Below are 21737 nucleotides of genomic sequence, written 5' to 3' on the forward strand. Positions count from 1 at the left end.
CTCTATTATAAATGTCATAATATATGTAGAACGATGCTCATTATATATACAATATATATGTATAGCAATAGTAATAATCAAAGATGTATATACTATATACTATACCACTGATTTACTATATTGGCCAAAAAAGGAAGCAAAGTAAATTATTAGAGAAATGGTGAGGTTGTTGAGAGAAGATGAAAAAAAGAAGAGAGAGAATATATACATACAGTATACAATATACATAAATTGCAAAAGAACAAAAATATATTTTAAAAAAGGACCGGGACCAATATTTTGAAGGGAATGTATTTTTCACTTTCATATCTCTGTCTTTTTTAATGACCATTGAAAAGAAGCTGAATCTTATTGATAATTAATCATCAATGGGTGGAAAAGTGGAAGGTTTCTGAACAGAATATAAGTGAAATCAATGTTACACGTTACATGTACTTACTCTAGTAATAATAACAGTACATTTAGCATCATTACATGCAACTAACCCTAAACCAAACCCCAATCCTATCTATAACCCTATAGTAGGTATGTTATTAAGTAATATTACTCAGTGCTTGTGTAATTACACCATAATTAATGTATAATTACATTGTAACAAGGAAACCTCAAAATAAAGTGTAACCAAACCAATAACTCGGTCGCTATAAAAGCAGAGTGATTGCTTCGTGTACATGTGAGTTTAACTAATTTGATGAAATATTTTTATTTTATGTAGTAGTTATATTTTTATTTGATGTAGTATATAGTGTGGGATAATGAATTATTTAAAATTGAAAGAAATTAAGCTTCTTAACTGTAGCTTTGGTTGAAGGTAACTTGATATGGTATTTGTGCTTGCTGCATTTTCAGTGGTCCTTGTGAGAATTTATTATTTGAATATTATTTGGTAGACCCTCCTGCTGTAAAGTAAGCCGAACCCCTTTTTTACACAACCCACATGCTAATATAAACGAGGCTTCTCTTGCTGCTCAATTTTTGTCAGATTTTGGAAGCTAAAGGTTCAGAGAAACCTTCCTTACTTCTATAGGCCGTGGATGAGCTGTCTCCTTCTGTGAAATCTTGTTCTTCTCTCACTGTTGACCTCAGGGATGTGTACTTGTCACTGATTTGCTTGAATCTCTGGTGCGTGTTACTGAAATGTGTATTTATAATGCATGTCATGTATCAAACTGCTTCAGATCAAACTAAAATATGTGCATTTTTATTATGGGTCGAAGGTGGAGTATCTCATATATGTGTCACTGATGTACGTGTGTGTCTGCATCCACAGAGGGAGGAACATGTGAGGTCATCGCAGCGCACCGATGTTGCAACAAGAACCGCATTGAAGAACGTTCCCAGACGGTCAAGTGCTCGTGTTTACCGGGAAAAGTGGCCGGCACAACACGGAACAAACCTTCCTGTGTAGACGGTAGGAATCCAGATCTGACTTCGCAGCATCATAACAGTCAAAAATTTCACCTTACCCAAAATGTAGCACCATTTATGTGCAAAAGTATGCTTTTTCACGATTGGATGTAGTGAAATGTTCTGAAAAAAAAAGAAAAAAGGATTCTCCAGGTTTTCTCCAATAAAAGATTTCTCATAATGTGCATATAATAAGGTTCGTTGACTGTTTTTGTTTTATTTTAATTTAATTTAGATTCTAATAGATGCGCAATTATTTGCCATTTAGGTCTGAAAATTAATGACATGACAAAACTTACTAAATATTAAGGATATTTTCGTACCTATAAGAACTATGACAACAAAAAAAGTAAAAAAAAAGTAAATCTACAAACGGCATAAATCAGTACCTTGTTGTCTTATTTTCTTTTTCAATCTGCATCAGGTGTAAAAAGTGCTTTGACTATTCCTATGTGAGCCATTTGACTATGCAAAAGTGAATGCCTATTATACGTTTAGACAAGCATAATTTGGAATAACAGACTTTCAAACCTTTCCTCAGATGACATTTCGCTTCAGCTGTCACCTTGACGTGATTTTAGAGGATTTATTCAAATTTGATGCAAATGCCAAGGGGCCCACATGACCTCTCCGCTAAATCAAGATAACCCTCTGTGAACGCATAAATAAATATTTATAAAAAAATATATGTACAAATACATGTATGTGTGTGTGTCACGATATGAGCTCAACCTAATATTTAAGCCTGGGTCTTAAGATGTCTATGGCAGATACAAAATATATGTTTATATGTATGTAGGCCTATATGCTGTATACATACATGGCCCACTTTAAATTAACTACTATGTAAAATACCTGCATGTAATTTCTGTAATAAGATCTATAATTACACTGTTGACCCCTTCCATTACACCTTAACTGACCCTTAAACCTAACTATACCACCAAACCTGTTCCCAACCTACCCGTATCCCACCTCAATAGCATCAAAAACTGTGTTACAATTAAACATGAACAAGTACATTGTACCTAATAATTTTTATTTATGATGTAAGAACATAGTAGTTAAAAACACTTAGGCTACATGTAATATAAAGTGTGACCTATATGTAATCTATGTATGTGCGCAACAAGCAACAAGTTTCCGCTTGCTAACATTGGTTAACCATGTTAGTTAAAATGAACTAAAAAAGAAAAAGAAAAATTCTAAAACATTTATTGATCTTAATGTTAATTTCAGCATTTACTAATGCAGTATTCTATAATAATGTTTACTAATGGGACCTTTTAAGGTGTGTGTGTGTGTGTGTGTGTACACACCTTATAAGGTCCCATATACGTGTTTATATAACACACACATCTTCAAAAGCGACTGTAAATTAGTATTGCACTTCAGCTCCCTTTCATCAGAAGAATACAAAATTGTTCAACTTTGAAAGGTCACTTTTTTGTGCTACATCACATTATCCATTCCTCAGAAGTCTTTTTCAAGCTTGTGATTCCACTATTTGTCTTTTGAATAGTTTTTTTTTCAATACGGTGATTTCACCCCCCTGTTCCGCAACAGACCACATTGAAGGTGGTACTGCGTACTAGAGCTGGAGTCGTGGGTCTCTTTGCAGCATACTGATGTGATCTGTGTAATAGCATAAAAAAAGATTCACACTTCATGCCTCTATGCGCGTGTCCTGCAGGGAGGGCCGGGTCCCGCACATCTGCTAGCATATCGATCAAGCTAGGCAGCTTGTTATGCGGGCAGGTGAGATAAAGAACGAAGTTGACAGACTAGGCAGTGATGTGTGAGGAGTTGACTGTCTGGATGCGGTTGCCATCTACATATGGTTGCACATATGAGTCACCAGATTTAAATATGCATCCTCTGTTATCTAAGAGTAGGATTTGGATTATAACATGGCAATGTGAAGTTTAGACTATATCTTAATCATATTGTTTTAAAACAGGTATCTCCAGTGTTGTGCCATATAATCTGACAGGGAGTTGGAATTTGGCACAAAACCAGTGCTGAATGCTGATAGGTCAATACAGCATTCCACCAGTTTAAAGACTGAAGGCGCATCCAAAATGGCATGCTGTCTGAGTTTTGCAATATTATAGCAGTATTGCAGTATTGCAGTATAAGCAGTATTGCTGCTTATAGCTGAATTTAACTGATTTTGTAATTGGTGAACTTTACAAAGTTATTGAACTGAACTGAACCAACAATAAACTGTGTGTCGTTTTAGAGCTGCTTTACAGCAGAATTTGAATTTGTCTCATATTTGATGAAGCTTGCATCATTGATTCTGTTATTGTCCAGTTTATTAGCCTGACTTCGTCATACTCATATTCTAATCAGAATGTGAGTCTGATACTGCTCCATAGGGCTTTGATTATGAGGCGTGTCTTAACCGAACCAGGAAGAAAAAAAACTCTGCACTCAATTGGATAGACCTACCTATCAGAGCAACGCAGTAAGTGGGGTTTTTTTATGAGCTACAAAGTTGTCATCAAAACGTCTCGGGTTACGTATGTAACCCTTGTTCCCTGAGAAAGGGAACGAGACACTGCGTCGGTGACGACACTAGGGGAACGCCCTTCAGCGTAGCGCGTCTGAATTCATGAATGAAATCGAATCCAATCCTATTGGCGTTGCGTAATGACGTAGCGAGTGACGGCATACACGGATGTGTACAAAGGCACGCCGGCACAAGCAAAGTCAGCTCTTTGCTATGAAGCAAGTGCTCCAAGCAGGGTGAGGTGTGGCGAACCAACGCAGTGTCTCGTTCCCTTTCTCAGGGAACAAGGGTTACATACGTAACCCGAGACGTTCCCTTTCGAGGGAACTCGAACTGCGTCGGTGACGACACTAGGGGAACGAGATACCCACTATACCACAACGAACCCTGCTCATCCTAGTGTGAAACTGACTTCAGGCACAACCTAGGACGAAAGCACTCGTGCACCGGGTGTAGAAGGAAGGTCCAGACTGTAAAACCTCATGAATGTGTGCGGAGTGGCCCAGCCAGCCGCCTCACATATGTCATGAATAGGAACCCCTGAAAGGAGGGCTCTAGAAGAAGCTATGCCTCTGGTCGAGTGAGCCCTCACAGCCATAGGTGAAGGCAAATTGCGCACCTGATAGGCCAGGGAAATAGTCTGAACGACCCAAAACACACCAGCAACTGGTCCGCCGTCACATGAGGTGGAGGATGAAATGCCTGCAGAACCAAAGGCCGTGCCACATTAGATGGCACCTTGGGCAAATAGCCGGGCCTGGGGTGCAAGATGGCCTTAATGTCGCCTGGAGCAAACTCCAAGCACCCATTGGAAATAGAGAGCGCCTGGAGATCTCCTACCCTCCTCAGAGAAGTAATGGCCAACAAAAAGACCACCTTAAACGAAAGGTTCTTGGCCTCAGCCAACTCCAATGGTTCGAAGGGGGCCTCGGCCAGCCCTTCGAGAACCACTGCCAGGTCCCAAGAGGGAACCCTGGTGCGAGTCGCAGGTCTCATCCTCCAGGCTCCACGGAGGAAACGTACGACCAGGTGATGCCTCCCCAGAGGACCATCACTCAGAGGAGCGTGGAATGCCGCAATGGCAGCCACATAAACCTTGAGTGTGGATGGGGTAAGCCCGGCAGAAAAGCGGTCTTGGAGAAACTCCAGCACTGAAGCCACTGGGCAGTGAACTGGGTCCAAATCACGCTCTCTGCACCAAATGGAGAAAAACATTCCACTTATGGCCGTATAACTTCCTCGTGGAGGGAGCTCTGGAAGTGAGTATAGTTTCAACCACTTCTGCTGACAGGCCGGCTTCTAGGTACTGTGCCCCCTCAGGGGCCATACCCACAGTTTCCACAGCTCGGGCCGAGGGTGGAGAACTGAGCCCCCCGCCTGAGACAACAGGTCCCTCCTCGGAGGGATCTGTCATGGCGGGCCCGCCAGAAGCAGGATGATGTCCGAAAACCATACTCGGGCCGGCCAAAATGGGGCTACAAATAGTAGGCTGACCCCGTCCCGACGGACCCTTTCCAGAACTGCTGGGAGCAGAGCGATTGGGGGAAAGGCGTACAGACGCAGCCTCGGCCACGTCTGCACGATGGCATCCAACCCCAGCGGGGCTGGATGTGTGAGGGAGAACCACAGTGGACAGTGTGTCGTCTCTCGAGACGCAAATAGATCCACTTCCACTGGGCCAAACCTCTCGCATATTAACTCCACCACCTCGGGGTGGAGTCTCCATTCCCCGGGCCTAACCCCCTGCCTCGACAGCATGTCTGCTCCCTGGTTCTGGTCCCCCGCGACATACATCGCCCTGAGAGACGACAGTCTCCGCTGGGACCACAGGAGGATCTGATGCGCCAGTCTGCACAGAGGGCGCGACCTCAGACCCCCCTGGCAGTTTAAATAGAACACCACTGACGTATTGTCGGTTCTCACGAGAACGTGGCTACCCTGGAGGTCTGGCAAAAAACTCCCCAGAGCTCGGAACACTGGCAACATTTCTAGGCAATTTATGTGCCAAGAGAAATGATGGTCCTGCCAGTGACCTCTCGAAAAGCAGCCTTCCATGACCGCGCCCCAGCCCGTGAGGGAGGCGTCTGTCGAAATAGATACCCGGCGACATAACGCTCCCAAATTGGGACCCTAGGACAGGAACCAAGGCTTCTTCCAAATTGATAGGGAACGAAGGCATCTGCGCGTAACCCTTATCAATCGGAATGGATTTCCCCTCGGGAAAAACCCCTTGGCTCTCAACCACCACTGTAAAGCTCTCATGTGTAGCAGGCCAGAAGGTATGACACTGGACGCTGCTACCCTGAGACCCAACACCCTCTGGAAGTGTTTTACTGTGATGGTGTGGCCTGGCTTCACCCTGCTTAGTGTGGTTAATATGGACTCGACGCGTGTAGGAGACATGTGTGCCTGCATCGTCGTTGAGTCCCATACCACCCCCAAGAACGTAGTTCGTTGGGCGGGTGAGGCCGAATGGAAGAACCCGATATTGGTAAGCTTCGCCCCCGAAAGCGAACCTCAGGAACTTCCTGTGAGATGGAAGGATCGAGATGTGAAAGTAGGCGTCCTTTAGATCTATCGTGACAAACCAATCCTCGGATTGGATTTGACTCACAATGATAATAGTGAGCATCCTGAACCTGAATCTCCTCAGAGACTGGTTCAGAAGCCTCAGATCTAAAACGGACGCAACCCTCCATCCTTCTTTGGAACTATGAAGTACCGGCTGTAGAACCCGGACCCCCTGACTGGTTGGGGAACACCTTTATGGCCCCCTTTTTCCAGCAGCGAGTGAGCTTCCTGTTCCAACACCAGACCCTGCTGTGGATCTACTGCAGTCCAAACCACCCCGTTGAAACTTACCTTGGTGGGCGGATCCGGAACCGCAGCCTGTATCCAATTTCTGACAGTGTGCAGGACCCATGGAGAAATGTTCGTGAAGTTTTTGCCATGCCTCTGCGAAATTTTGCCATGCCTCAGCCCTCGGGGCTGGTGTCCAGTGTTTTGCGCAAGTCCTTGACGGCACCCTGAAGCGGAAGACCGGCAGGGGAAAACCGACAACGACCCACAGTGTGCGAACCCGAACACTGACTGACTGCAAGCCTTTGGGGCAGACAGACCAGTGTGTGCTCGCTGGGAGCTAGCGTGTCCCGAAGCGTCAAAGACGGCAGGATACTGACGCCAGGGGGGGGCGCCCTCTGAGGTCTCATATACGTTAGGACCTCTTTCCCTTAGCCTTCCTGGACTGAAGGACGGTCCTCAGATCCGTCTTCTCAGGAGGCTCTGGGCAAGAGTCCCAAGCTCAGATATTAATATATATATATATATATATATATATATATATATATATATATATATATATTTCCTAAGGGGGACCTCTAGAGCAATACTCTCCTTCAGATGGTAGGCTAAATTAAAATATCTAACCAAGTTTTAAAGTCAGATATGACTTTTAATTTCTTTAACTCCTCGGAATTAAATGCAGCCATACCACTGGATAAGTGAAACACGGTCTGAATGGTAGGCTGTAGGAAATAAATGCAGCCAAAAAACACCAGAATACTGTTTTATATTTAATTTAACGATCTCGTAACCTACACGCTGCCTCAGCAAACGCGAGATTCGAGACGTTATAATTTGGCTTTCATCCCTCGAGAAGAAAGACAACAGTATTATTATCAGATCGCGTGTGTCCATTTTATTGCAGACCCGTAACGCGCTGCCTTAGCAAACGCGATCTTCGAGTCATACACAATAAATTTGCCTTTCATCTCTCGAGAAGAAAGTCAACAGGCGCGAGGCTGAGACACCCGAAACGCACGTGTGCGGCGAGTTTTTTTTTTTCTTTTTTTTTTAATGAACACAGCCTGCACCCTCAGGAGCTGATCGTTCATGCCTCGCACCCACACAGCAAGCTGTAAAGTAGACTCGTAACCTATGCTGCCTCGGCAAACACGAGATCCGAACTACTAGATTCTGTATTGCAAGGCAACTTAAAACCTACGTGCTCTCTCAGCAACGCGAGATCCAGCCACAGAATCTTATTGAAAAATACACTCGTAATCTAAGCGCTGCCTCGGCAAACGCGAGACCCGAGCTACTAGATTCTGAATTGCAAGGCAAACCTTAGACCCACGCGCTGCCTCAGCAAACGCGAGATCCCAGACACAGAATCTTATTGCAAAGTACACTCGTAATCTAAGCGTTGCCTCGGCAAACGCGAGACCCGAGCTACTAGATTCTGTGTTGCAAGGCAAACCTAGACCTACGCGCTGCCTCGGCAAACGCGAGATCCCAGACACAGAATCTTTGCAAAGTACACTCGTAATCTAAGCGTTGCCTCGGCAAAACGCGAGACCCGAGCTACTAGATTCTGTGTTGCAAGGCAAATCTAGACCTACGCGCTGCCTCGGCAGACGCGAGATCCCAGACACAGAATCTTATTGCAAAGTACACTCGTAATCTAAGCGTTGCCTCGGCAAACGCGAGATCCGAGCTACTAGATTCTGTATTGCAATGCAGACTTAAACAGGACATACAACACCAAATAGGACAGATTGTTCCACACATACACAGAGCGCTTGCTGAATAGCAAAAAGCTGACTTTGCTTGTGCCGGCGTGCCTTTGTACACATCCGTGTATGCCGTCACTCGCTACGTCATTACGCAACGCCAATAGGATTGGATTCGATTTCATTCATGAATTCAGACGCGCTACGCTGAAGGGCGTTCCCCTAGTGTCGTCAACGCAACTACACTCACGGAGCTACAAAGTTGTCATCAAAACGCAACTACACTCACGGAGCTACAAAGTTGTCATCAAAACGCAACTACACTCACGCTGGAAGAAGTAGTAAAATAATGAGTGTTGACTCTTTTACTTGGTCCTCCATGAGTGCGACCAAAGGAGAAACCACAACGACCACAGGGTTTTCATTGCGTCCCATCTTCCGACCATCGGAGCCAGCTGATAAAATAAACTTTTGCCGAATCCCGTAGGAAGGACGGCAAACACATCTTTCCGATCGACAAATGCCTTGATTGCAGTTCTCTGTTCGTCTTTTAAAATGAATGCGCTGTAAATTTCTTTTACAACAGACGCAATAGCGGAATCTATACATTTCAGTTCTCCAGCTGCAGTCATCTTTGAGGGAAACCAGTTTAACCCAAGCGCTCTTTGATAACGTGATGATTACGTAACTGCAGATCATCTGTCCATCATCGTATAAAGCCCGCCCTGGCAATTTGATTGGCCCGACTAATTCTGAACCGATCATAATTACTCCTCAATGGATCGACTCCAGACCGAACTTCCCGACCAAACTATTTTGTGGGCGGGGTTCGGGCTGGCATCCAGGCTACCAGTTTATTACTGTGACGCTATACTTTGAAACAATCTGCAGTTTATAAAGCGGCACATAACTAAAGATGACTTGGCTTGACCTGACTGGTCTCTACATTTGATGAGGAATGACTTTGAGAAATATATAAAAAGTACTTTTTATAGAATGAATATGCATAGGATGAATGAATTCTGGATGTACTACATCCTCCATGTTGACTTTGTCATGTGACCTATGGCGTCAGTTGGCAAGTAGGCATAGCCGCTCCGACATCCGAATATACTTGCTTCCTATAAGAGAAGCAGTAGGTAAAAATGAGTAGTATGCCCAAATTCACAGTATTCATAAAAGTGAGCTCTCAGCACATGGATGACCAAGTGAAATCATATTCACAAGCGGGAAACTCAAAATTAATGCAGACAGTTTTTGTTATTTCAGAAATATCCTTGATTCAAATTAAAGATTTGGGATAGAAAATAATATTACCATATTTTCAATGTATTTTTAGGCTATTAAGAAAAAACACAAACAAGAACTGAGGTATTGGCAAATTACATGCAAGCCTTTGTTTTCCACTGTGATGCTACAACCATTTGCATTATGTTGTCTGAACTCTATCCTGTGTATCATGTCTGGTCTTTGTGTAAGCCAACACAATATTATTATTCATCAGAGGAATGCATGTAAACAGCTGCAGGAGTGTTTGAGTGAGTGTATGCTGATTTATGAAGCCTTGCTCTGTGTCTTCTTCATGAAATCGAGACAGTCGAGTGATACAGATGTGGAGGAAGTTCCTGCTTCCCTTATGTGTGTTCTGGCCTGGATATATACTCATCTTCTGCTTGATAATAATACTGTCTTTATGAGTAACGACTCTGTCTGCTGAGCCTGACGGAGACCTGAGGGAGGACCTGCGGGGACGGACTCAAACACACTGCTGCTGTCACACACGAGTGCGCTTATGCACATAGTCACACCCCACACACACTTGCAGCACACACACTGTTTGTCACCACCTCATCTCTCTCTCTTACACACACACTCACACAATTTGTGTCGCCCTACTAAAATCTGTCAGCGAGTGTGCATGGGGTTCACATCCTTCACACGTGCCAAAGAGAGAGTGGCTAAATTTGGAGAGCATTCGCCCTCCTGTCGTCTGACTTTTTAGAAGTCGTTTAGGCAAAGTTATTAATGGAATAGCAAAAACATACATTCTCCTTCTCTCTCCACCTGAAGGGTAAACAACAAACAAAATATATGAAGTTCCTTGTGCCGAGAAAGTTAATATATGTTTAAAATATTTAATTCAAACTGGCAGGGAAGACACAAATTTGCTAATTTTGTTAAATCTCTTTTTTCTAAAACAACGAAAACTGGTTTGCTGGTTTTAAGTGGTCTGTTGCCTGGTTTTAAAGAGTTTTTAGCACTTTTCTCTAAACACAGGCTTGTCCAGGTTGGGAAACCAATCCAGCAAACCAGTTTGAATGGTTAAAGCAATAAATGCATTTATTATTATAACTTTGGAGCTAGATCAGCTAAATACAGGCATGTTCAGGATGGAGTCCTGCAAGTCCTGCAAACCAACATGGAACGGATAAAGTGTTGTTTTTTATTTTATTTTTTTAGTTTCCATAACATATGTCAAATCAGTAATAAAATCTGACATCAGCTGCCATAATCATGCTAAAACACATTCTAGAGTAAACAAACAGGTGATTTGCTCCTGAAGATATAAGCCTGGTTTCACAGACAGGGCTTAGAATAAGCCAGGATTAGGCCTTAGTTCAATTAGGACATTTAAGGTAGCTTTTTTTAAATGTGCCCTAGAAAAAAAAAACATTACTGGTATGCATCTTGAGACCAAAATTTTTTAAGATATGTTAGTGCAAGTTGCTTTTAGTTAAAACAGCTCAAACATGCATTTTAGTCTGGAACAAGTTAAACCTGGTTTGGGGATAGACTTTTAGATTTATAAACATGCCACTTTATCAAATCTCTTTTCTTTCTTTTTTTTTATTTTTTTATAAAAAATCCACTTAGTCCAAAACTCTCAAGGGGATGATGCTTCTTTCACACAAAAATTACCCCCTCTTTCCACCTGAAGGGTAAACAAACAAAAAATATGTGCTGAAAATCCCTTAATATATTTAATTCGAACAGGCGGTGATTCAGTGAAGACGTATATTGGCTAATTTTGTGTTAGATTAAAGAATGATTGTTTTGGGAGATATGTAGCTGTGTGTAGACAGTGGCACTATTAGTGGGAGTGTGCTGTCAGATTATCCCAGCATGGGAATTGATTATTAGCTTTGACAAGGAGAACTACGTCCCAGTTATGTCAGGCCCAACAAGACTCTTAGTAAAGAACATCCCTTTTAACATGTCAAATGCGGGGCTTATTCACCACATACACACATACGGGGCCGTTCACACAGCTTTAGACCCAATTTTGCTGGGTCAGAAGAGCAGAAAAACACTCATAAATGTTACATCTTTTGCTAATATTGTGTGAGAGTCTTGTGCACTTTCCACTTTTTTAATCCGGTCTGTTCTCTTCAAGCTGATTTCTGTACTTTTTTCCCATTTCCACATCTCTCTGTTGTATACAGACTCTCTCTCACACACACACACACACATTCACTCTTTCTCTCTTTCCTTAAGCACCACTGATGTAGAAGGAGCCCTTCTGTTTTGCTAGGGGCCGTTAATGCAGAGCATGACATGTTGCCACGGTGCATTTGATAGAAGCCCTGCGAAACATACCCGTATGTATGAGATACACTTCAAGAGTTGAAAATGACTTCATAAGCTCATCAACACCCACTAAAAAAACAACAACAATGGATATGATTATGTATGTATGATCTTTCAGATATGTGGAATAAAATTGTACAGCTTCATACACAAACCCAATCAGAAGCGGTGGCACGCGGCACTATTAAACCAGCAAGGGCATTGCGGGATGCAAGCTTTTTAATTACCATTATGTGTAACTTCATAATTACGACTACACCGCTCTCATAATATTTCTGCATTTGCATATTCTGTCTGTTTGTTTAGTCGCAATTAAACTTTGCCCCAGTTCTGAAGATTAATTGCATATTTATGGTGTCATTCGCTTCTCACCTTAATAACAATGTTTTAATGCAGCGTTTAGTGCTCATCTGAGGCAAGGGGAGGTATTGTGACTGCTGGGCGTCTGATGGAAGTCTGAAATAATGAACATCAGTGGCAGCCTGCAAGGACGCTGTCAGAATCCATGAGCACACAGTCCTCTGAGCACCTGGACAGAAGAACTCAGAAACAGCTCTACCTGTGAGTCAGGTGCCCGCAGAGAGGACGGGTCAGGATTAGAGCAACTCTGCACCAATAAACACAGACTTTCATTTTTCCTCTTGCTTGCTCTTTCTATATATGTCTCTCTCTGTCTCTTATGGAAGCTGTTTCTGCCTCAGAGTAAATAATTAAGATACAAAAGTACAGTAACTGTGAATTTAAATCTCACAATTGTGATTTATTCGTGAAGTTTCCTCACTACTAAATAGGGATGTTAACGATTAAGCGACGATCGATTAATTGTCGATAGTACATTTAATCGCTAAAACGTATTGATCCTCGATTAAGCAGGTTCATGCGCGTGCGTGCTGCTCAACCGCGAAACATGTAAAGCGAGCACGCCGGAGTTTTGTTTGGGATCATTTTACAACTTCATCATGGCTATAAGTTTGAATGTGCATTCGCAGCCTTTTGTTTTGTGCAAATGTAAGTTGTAATATTGTGTTTATTTTGTTTAGGCCTATCTATATCTGATTTATCTCATATAGGATGCATTTGGTTAAGAATTAACGCTGTAGTAAAGCGTACGGTGATCAGCTTCAGCGCACGCAGCTCAAACGGCAATGCACGACTAATAATGACTATGATTGGGACTGTCATATTACATAACATTATAAAGAGAACAATATTATAATAAAACATTGTGAATTATTTGGGTTTAGTTGCCATGTTTCATCGCGTTGCTCCAGGAAGAGTGCGTCCACAACATGAGTCATTCTGTATGGCTTGTAACTTAGTTCAAGTTCAGTTCATTTTTTTCAGATATAATTTGTAATATGTTTATTTTGTATATATCTGATTAATCTCATATAGGATGCATTTCTTTAAGTTAAATAATGCGCTAGCAAAGTACTCCAGTTTACAGGTGTTCATTCTGCGCGCAGCTCTGAACACAGCAATGCATGGCTAATAATAACTATGATTGGGACTGTCATATTACATAACATGAGAACACTATTTTATTAAATCGTTGTGAATTCATTGGGTTTAGTTGACTTTTTCAGCGCGTTGTTCCAGGAAGAGCGCATCCACAACACATTCTGACAAGCACGCATCTGAGGCGCCGTTGGTGACACGTTGTATTAGTCGTTATACACTCACCTAAAGGATTATTAGGAACACCTGTTCAATTTCTCATTAATGCAATTATCTAATCAACCAATCACATGGCAGTTGCTTCAATGCATTTAGGGGTGTGGTCCTGGTCAAGACAATCTCCTGAACTCCAAACTGAATGTCAGAATGGGAAAGAAAGGTGATTTAAGCAATTCTGAGCGTGGCATGGTTGTTGGTGCCAGACGGGCCGGTCTGAGTATTTCACAATCTAATCAGTTACTGGGATTTTCACACACAACCATTTCTAGGGTTTACAAAGAATGGTGTGAAAAGGGAAAAACATCCAGTATGCGGCAGTCCTGTGGGCGAAAATGCCTTGTTGATGCTAGAGGTCAGAGGAGAATGGGCCGACTGATTCAAGCTGATAGAAGAGCAACTTTGACTGAAATAACCACTCGTTACAACCGAGGTATGCAGCAAAGCATTTGTGAAGCCACAACACGCACAACCTTGAGGCGGATGGGCTATAACAGCAGAAGACCCCACCGGGTACCACTCATCTCCACTACAAATAGGAAAAAGAGGCTACAATTTGCAAGAGCTCACCAAAATTGGACAGTTGAAGACTGGAAAAATGTTGCCTGGTCTGATGAGTCTCGATTTCTGTTGAGACATTCAGATGGTAGAGTCAGAATTTGGCGTACACAGAATGAGAACATGGATCCATCATGCCTTGTTACCACTGTGCAGGCTGTTGGTGGTGGTGTAATGGTGTGGGGGATGTTTTCTTGGCACACTTTAGGCCCCTTAGTGCCAATTGGGCATCGTTTAAATGCCACGGCCTACCTGAGCATTGTTTCTGACCATGTCCATCCCTTTATGGCCACCATGTACCCATCCTCTGATGGCTACTTCCAGCAGGATAATGCACCATGTCACAAAGCTCGAATCATTTCAAATTGGTTTCTTGAACATGACAATGAGTTCACTGTACTAAAATGGCCCCCATAGTCACCAGATCTCAACCCAATAGAGCATCTTTGGGATGTGGTGGAACGGGAGCTTCGTGCCCTGGATGTGCATCACACAAATATCCATGAACTGCAAGATGCTGTCCTATCAATATGGGCCAACATTTCTAAAGAATGCTTTCAGCACCTTGTTGAATCAATGCCACGTAGAATTAAGGCAGTTCTGAAGGCGAAAGGGGGTCAAACACAGTATTAGTATGGTGTTCCTAATAATCCTTTAGGTGAGTGTATTTGATTATTAAATAACTAATTTAATTAAATGATCAATTACATCGAAACATTTTACAATCCTACTAGCCCTTTATTTAGATTAAAAACCCTGTCAATCATTTGGTGAGAAACATATAGTTTTGAGCAGCATTTGCACAATTTAAACGGTATTATAACAAAGTGGAAGCAATTGGGAACAACAGGAACTCAGCCACGAAGTGGTAGGCCACGTAAAATCACAGAACGGGGTCAGCGCAAGCTGAGGCGTACAGTGCGCAGAAGTTGGCAACTTTCTGCACAGTCAATAGCTACAGACCTCCAAACTTCGTGTGGCCTTCAGATTAGTGCAATGCAATACCAAGTGCAATGCAAAGCGTTGGATTCAGTGGTGTAAAGCACGCCGCAACTGGACTCTAGCAGTGGAGACGTGTTCTCTGGAGTGACGAATCACGCTTCTCTGTCAAATCCAATGGACCAGTCTGGGTTTGGTGGTTGTCAGGAGAATGGTACTTGCCTGACTGCACTGTGCCAAGTGTAAAGTTTGGTTGAGGGGGGATTATGGTGTGTGGTTGTTTCTCAGGGGTTGGGCTTGGCCCCTTAGTTCCACTGAAAGGAACTCTTAATGCTTCAGCATACCAAGACATTTTGGACAATTTCATGCTCCCAACTTTGTGGGAACAGTTTGGGGATGGACCCTTCCTGTTCCAACATGACTGTGCACCAGTGCACAAAGCAAGGTCCATAAAGACATTGATGAGCGGAGTTTGGTGTGGAAGAACTTGACTGGCCTGCACAGAGTCCTGACCTCAACCCTCACAAATGCGCTAGAAGAATGGTCAACAATTCCTATAAACACACTCCTAAACCTTGTGGAAAGCCTTCCCAGAAGAGTTGAAGCTGTTATAGCTGCAACGGGTGGGCCAACTCAATATTAAACCCTACGGATTAAGAATGGGATGTCATTAAAGTTAATGTGCATGTAAAGGCAGACGTCCCAAAACTTTTGGGAATATATTACATGTCAAAATTGCACCTTTATTGTAATTGTCCCTTTTTATATACATTTTATAGTACAGAGTACTTTTTATAAAGATGAATCTCCTTTCATACACTAAAATGCTTTGATACACTTAAACAGAATGTACTGTAGATGATAACAAATGACATAATTTATGAGCAAATTTAAATTAACATATTTCAAATAAAAAACCGACATACCTTTAGCATCTTTCCCTGAAAATTAGTTGGCAACTGCTCACAATTGCGAATTTTCTTCACAATTGCAAGTAAATATCTCACAAATGTGACCTTATGTCTCACAATTGTGACTATGTATCACAGTTGTGATTTTTTTTTATCTCGAAATGATGAATTTATCAAATTTCTGTGACCATTTATCTCAGTTGTGACCTTATCACTCTTTATCTTGTAATTGCAATCTTATTTTTCACAATTGTGACATTGTATCTTACATTTGCCAGTTTATTTCACAATTGAAACTTTTATTCACATTTGTACATTTATATCTGACATTTTGAGTTTTCGACTTTACCTCATAATTGCGACTATTACCGTTGCAACTTTTTCACACTTGCAATCTCATAATTGCATCTGTTATTGTGTATTGCATCTTTTTATCTGTTATTGCAACCTTTTATTTCACAGTTGCTCCTTTATATATCACTTGTCACTTAATCTCAGAATGTTATCTCACAAATGTTGTGACTTTATTTCTTATAATTGTGTCTTCGTATCTCACAATGTGAATTATTTGGACCAAAAATATTGACGATTAATCCTGTAGAATGAGAATGTTCCTGCCCATTCACAGCTGACTAGCAAACAACAAATTACCCATTACCAACTAATCTAACCTACTGCCTTTCAATATGTCCCACCCACACATCCAGTGAAAATAGGAAACAAGTAAATTCAGAAAAGAAAACTGCGCTTGTCAAACAAATTCACAGAGTTTTAAGTGGGTTAGCAGCAGGCATCGAAACAGTTGATTTTACATAGCATAATTTATGTGTTGAGAATTTTCTGAGCCTATAAATATTCACAGATTGTTTTGTGAATTTGTTGAGAGCTGTGGACAGTTTGTCAGCATAATCGGCCAAACATGCACTTGTCATAACACCACGGCTGAGTCAAGTGTTCCATCAAGAAGAACACACGCACACAAGCTAACTTCGAGAAAAAAAGATGATGACTCTCAGTTCTATTCATTAAGAGTGGAGAGCTTTGGCAGGGTCGTGATTGAGAGGCCTTGCGCTGCTCTTTGAATCTCTAATCAAGCCACACATCTTTTTCCGAGTAAAACACTGACTAATGGAGACTAACGGCGCTCCATTCCTTCTGAGGTCGGCCTTCTCTGACCCTCAGACAGGGACCTGATCTCGGATCCCCTTTAATTACACCCCAGGTTCATTAGAGCTGCGCTTCTCGCCCTCTGACCTTATCTGGCTTTATTGCAACCGTTACCTGTGCCTACTCAAAAAAGAAAACACAGTTGATCCTTCCACACCAAGAGCCCAGCAAAGGCCTTATTTAATCAACGAGGTCATTAACAGACAGTTTCTCTGCGCAGGTAAAGTAAGAGAGAGTGGCTGGAGTGGATTTAAAGAGCAAGTTCATTCTTCACTTCGATGACGTGCAGGACAGCAGGGGGAGGGGGAAGATGGCCATTATCTGCACTGATGTATCGATCCGGACCCGGCACTGTGAATTAACACCTGCTAGAAAAGCACTAGAATTTAAAGTGTAATTGCTTAGCGCTCTTAATCTCCACTGGAAGTGATCGATTGAGTGACGTTGGGAAAACGCAGTGTGCTGCCGAATCCATCCAGGAGACCCTGGTGCTGTCATATAAAATTCAAATCTAGATGAGCGCACATTGTTTACAGAAAAATGTGACACTTTTAGATGCTGTAGTTGCCATTATTTTTTGGGTGTAACACGTTAAGTCAAACTTTATTTATAAAACACAATTTTACACAACCATAGTTGATCCATAGTGCTTTACAGTGAGAAATATAATGAGAATTTAAAAGGAAGAGAAAAAACTTTCAAATGAAAAACTGAAAGTATAATTAATTATATTAACAATAACAGTGTTGTAAATGAAAACAAAATAATGTCTAAATAAAAAACAAAGTAAATGAAAACATTCAATACATAGTTTACAGGACTTGTGTAAACGGTAACATGAGCGTAAATCTCAATGTATTGTTAAGCTTATTAATATCCACAAACAATATGAATTCATTGCATATTATAATAATATAATATATTTAAGTTTATTATTATAATATTATTAATAAATAAGCTTTTTTGACATGTTTTTTATTCTAGGAATAAAATGTGCTTTGTGCTTTTAAAAAAAAAATTTGCATTTAAAATCCACTTTGCCAGATTTTTTATTATTTCACATCTTCAGTGAAACCATATAATCGCTCATGTGTTGTAAATAAGCTTTATTAATAATCAAAAACTGTATTATTTATTTATTATAATGAGATATTTTATACAATTTAGTGTATTAGTTCATATAAAATATTGAAAAAAATATTATTATTAATTATTGCTAAAGTAACTTTTTATATAAATATCTTTTTATGTTGCATTTAAAATGTATTCGTCAGGTGTTGTTGTTGTTTTTTTGGGGGGGGGGGGGGGGGTTCAGTGAGACCATATAATCATGCAGTGCTATTTCTCATTATGGTTCCTCAAGGTGCTTCCTTCCACAGATGACTGACAGATACTTTGTCACTCTCACTTTTGCTTTTGAATGAGCATGTGTGTGTAAGTGTCACCTCTGCATGAGTGATGGACAACAAAGTGTAATGTTAATGACAGACCCTTTTGACAGCTTGATTTATTTAATGTCAGACGACGAGCCGCATTGGCTGATACCTGACAGTGCTGCCAAACTGCGGGTCACAGATCTACAAGCATGCCAAAAGGTCCACACCTGCTCCCAATCATACAGCTCTTAGGATAATCAAGAACCTTCACAAAATGCATCCACAAACCATTACAACACAAACTGGAAAAAAATTATCTTCAAGAGTCAGCCTCTACTTAAACTTACTGCGTGGCAGCGACTCTTAAATGCGACCTGGGCCCCACGAGCCCTGCTCTGCTCCAATAATCCACTTTTTCTTGCCCTCTCCTGGGAGGAAACACTATCCTGCTGAGGCTACGGTGGCAAAAAAAGTTGCTGAAATTGTGACTTTGTGAAGGCTGGGAGGATCCAGAAGAGGGCAAGATGCCGGAGGGGACCATATAAGGATCAAAGCCCGGTGAGAAAGGCCTGGCTTCCTGGCTGAGAAGGTCACCTGAACGGGATCTGGCCTGAATCCAGACAGATAAAAGTCTGAGAGCAAAAGCACTGACCCTAGTGTCCTCTCTAGTGAGCTCTTTTCTGCTCGCCAAGTTTCCGATGAAAAGAGAGAGAGAGCGAGCCATCTGTCAGATGGGTCAAACACTGGTGCGGCAGACATCAGACCATTTGTCTCACTTTGACTCTGCTGTATCCACACATTTAAAGACTGGCAGTAAATGCAGAAAGTATTCCAGAATTTGGGGAAAATCGCAATGTGTTCAGTCATGTTGCTCAAGTTTTGTGTAAACTTGTTTTAAGTTTATACAGCAAAAAGATATTGTTCACTATTTTTAAATATGACGATGTAATTCAAAATCATGGAATCTTAACACGAGCAAATAGAATCGTACATTATAAAATGTGTATAGACAAAATGAGTTTGAGTTAAATTAAGCAATATTTTATAAAACAGTTCAATACAAAAAAAAGTGTAAATTACATTTCAGACAAATTTGGCTAGTTATTTTTGTATATTTTAGCAATGGCCGCACAATTTTTCCAAATTAAGCCACAGCTGAATTAACTTTTGTGAGTATCCAACCCATTAACAATAATTTATTCAGGAGTGCCACTACTAAATGATCGTTTATGAACAAATCGGTTGAGTAAATGATTGAACTCAATCATAAAATCAGTGGACCTGTTCCAAAACCCACACTTGTGGTCTTTGCACTTTACCACTTGTCTACTTATAGTACATGACATATTTCCAGTATTTGACCCATGTCAATTGAAGACCACAAATGTGTGTAGAACTTTTGATCACCCAATGGGACACAGTTACAACATAGTGTTATAAAAATACAAGTAAACTTTTTACAGAGCTTTATTTACACATTTTTAATACTTAGCACTTTAAAATAAAATTCTAAATGTTTTTTCAGTAGTGACTTGAAATTGTAAGAGACGACACAATTGAATTGTGGTGCTTCTAATTAAGTGATATATTTCAGTTGCAAATGTTTTACAAAAACAAATTCTCATTTCTGCACCAATAAAATGTGCAACACTTTATGGTTTACAACCAAATTATATTTGTATTCAATTTTCCTTGAAATCTTGTGATTTCAGGGCATGTGAGTTGATACATGATAAATGACAGGATACGCTTAGCCTCAAACACCGCTCCAAAGCGGATTTAGTGTGCTTTAAGGGCACTGAGCTTTGGCATTTTTCAGACCTGGGAAAGTCTTGCGCACCTACTTCCTGTTACGTACACATGCTCTCAAGGGGCCAAAACGTCCCGGGTTACGTATGTAACCCTAGTTCCCCGGAGGGGCGGACGCTGCGTGTAATCCCAGTGGGAACGCCCTCAACGTGACACGTCTGAAGCATGAATGACATCAGTCAATGGAGAGAATGAGCGTACGGCGAGTGACGTCATCGACCAGGAAGCTATAAATATCCCCTGAGCACACAATACGCCAGCTTAAAAGTTACTGAAGCAGCGACCCAAGGGGATGCCGAGAGTATGGCAGGACACGCAGCGTCCGTCGCTTCGGGGAACTAGGGTTACATACGTAACCCGGGACGTTCCCCTTCAGGGACTACCGCTGCGTGTAATCGCAGTGGGAACGCAATACCCACATCCCCATACGACCAAATCCCCGTCGTGTGTCATCAGGAGACACAAACCGACGAGAGAGCCTGAGCCCCTGGAGTGGAGCTAAGGTCAAGGGAATAAAATCTGACGAAAGTGTGCGGTGAGGACCAGCCTGCCGCATCACAAACGTCCTGAAGAGAAGCTCCTGAAAGAAGAGCTGTAGAGGCAGCCATACTCCTGGTGGAATGAGCCCTTACAGCCAAAGGTGAAGGCTGATGGGCCGAACCGTAAGCAAGCGAGATGGCCTCGACCACCCACTTGCTCATCCTTTGCTTAGATGCAGGACACCCTTTCTTAGGTGACCCAAAACAGACAAACAGTTGTTCCGATCTCCTCCACAGGGCAGCTCTGTGGACATAAGCATCTAAAGCCCTAACAGGGCACAGCAAATTAAGTTTCCTCTGGTCTGACGTCAGAAAAGGCGGAGGACAGAAAGCCTGCAAAACTATAGGTCTAACAAAAGTAGTTGGCTCCTTAGGAACATAACCTGGTCTCGGACAGAGAAAGGCCTTAACCATACCAGGAGCAAATTCCAGGCACGAGGGAGCCACCGAAAGTGCTTGAATATCTCCAATTCTTTTTAGAGATGAGATAGCGAGAAAAAGGATAGTCTTTGGAGTAAGAAACTTTTCCGAAACTTCCTCGATGGGCTCGAAAGGAGCAAGGGAGAGACCTTCTAAGATGATGGCCAGATCCCAAGCTGGTACCCTCGTGCGAACTGCAGGCCTCCGCCTCAAGATGCCACGAAGGAAGCGAGAATAAGTGGGTGTTTCCCGAGGGAACCTCCACTTGAAGGGGTGTGGTAAGCAGCTAAGGCCGCCACATACACCTTCAGTGTGGAGTGGGA

At 41.9% G+C, this 21737-nt stretch overlaps 1 protein-coding gene across 3 annotated transcripts in view; it reads left to right on the plus strand.

The window, feature by feature from the left end:
* The window catches only part of LOC130086690 (chemokine-like protein TAFA-1), a 179839-nt gene that overhangs the window by 137264 nt on the left and 20838 nt on the right, over window positions 1-21737 (plus strand). For all 3 annotated transcript variants that reach the window (XR_008807254.1, XR_008807255.1, XM_056252828.1), the window contains exon 3: window positions 1271-1411. Coding sequence is in view for 1 of the 3 variants with exons in the window: in XM_056252828.1 (XP_056108803.1) it covers window positions 1271-1411 (141 nt within the window). In the remaining 2 variants the exon portion in view is untranslated. The remainder of the gene's footprint in view (window positions 1-1270; window positions 1412-21737) is intronic.

Source organism: Rhinichthys klamathensis, unplaced genomic scaffold (assembly GCF_029890125.1).
Source record: "Rhinichthys klamathensis goyatoka isolate OS25496 unplaced genomic scaffold, OSU_Roscu_1.1 h1tg000098l_1, whole genome shotgun sequence".
NCBI classification, from domain to species: Eukaryota; Metazoa; Chordata; class Actinopteri; order Cypriniformes; family Leuciscidae; genus Rhinichthys; species Rhinichthys klamathensis.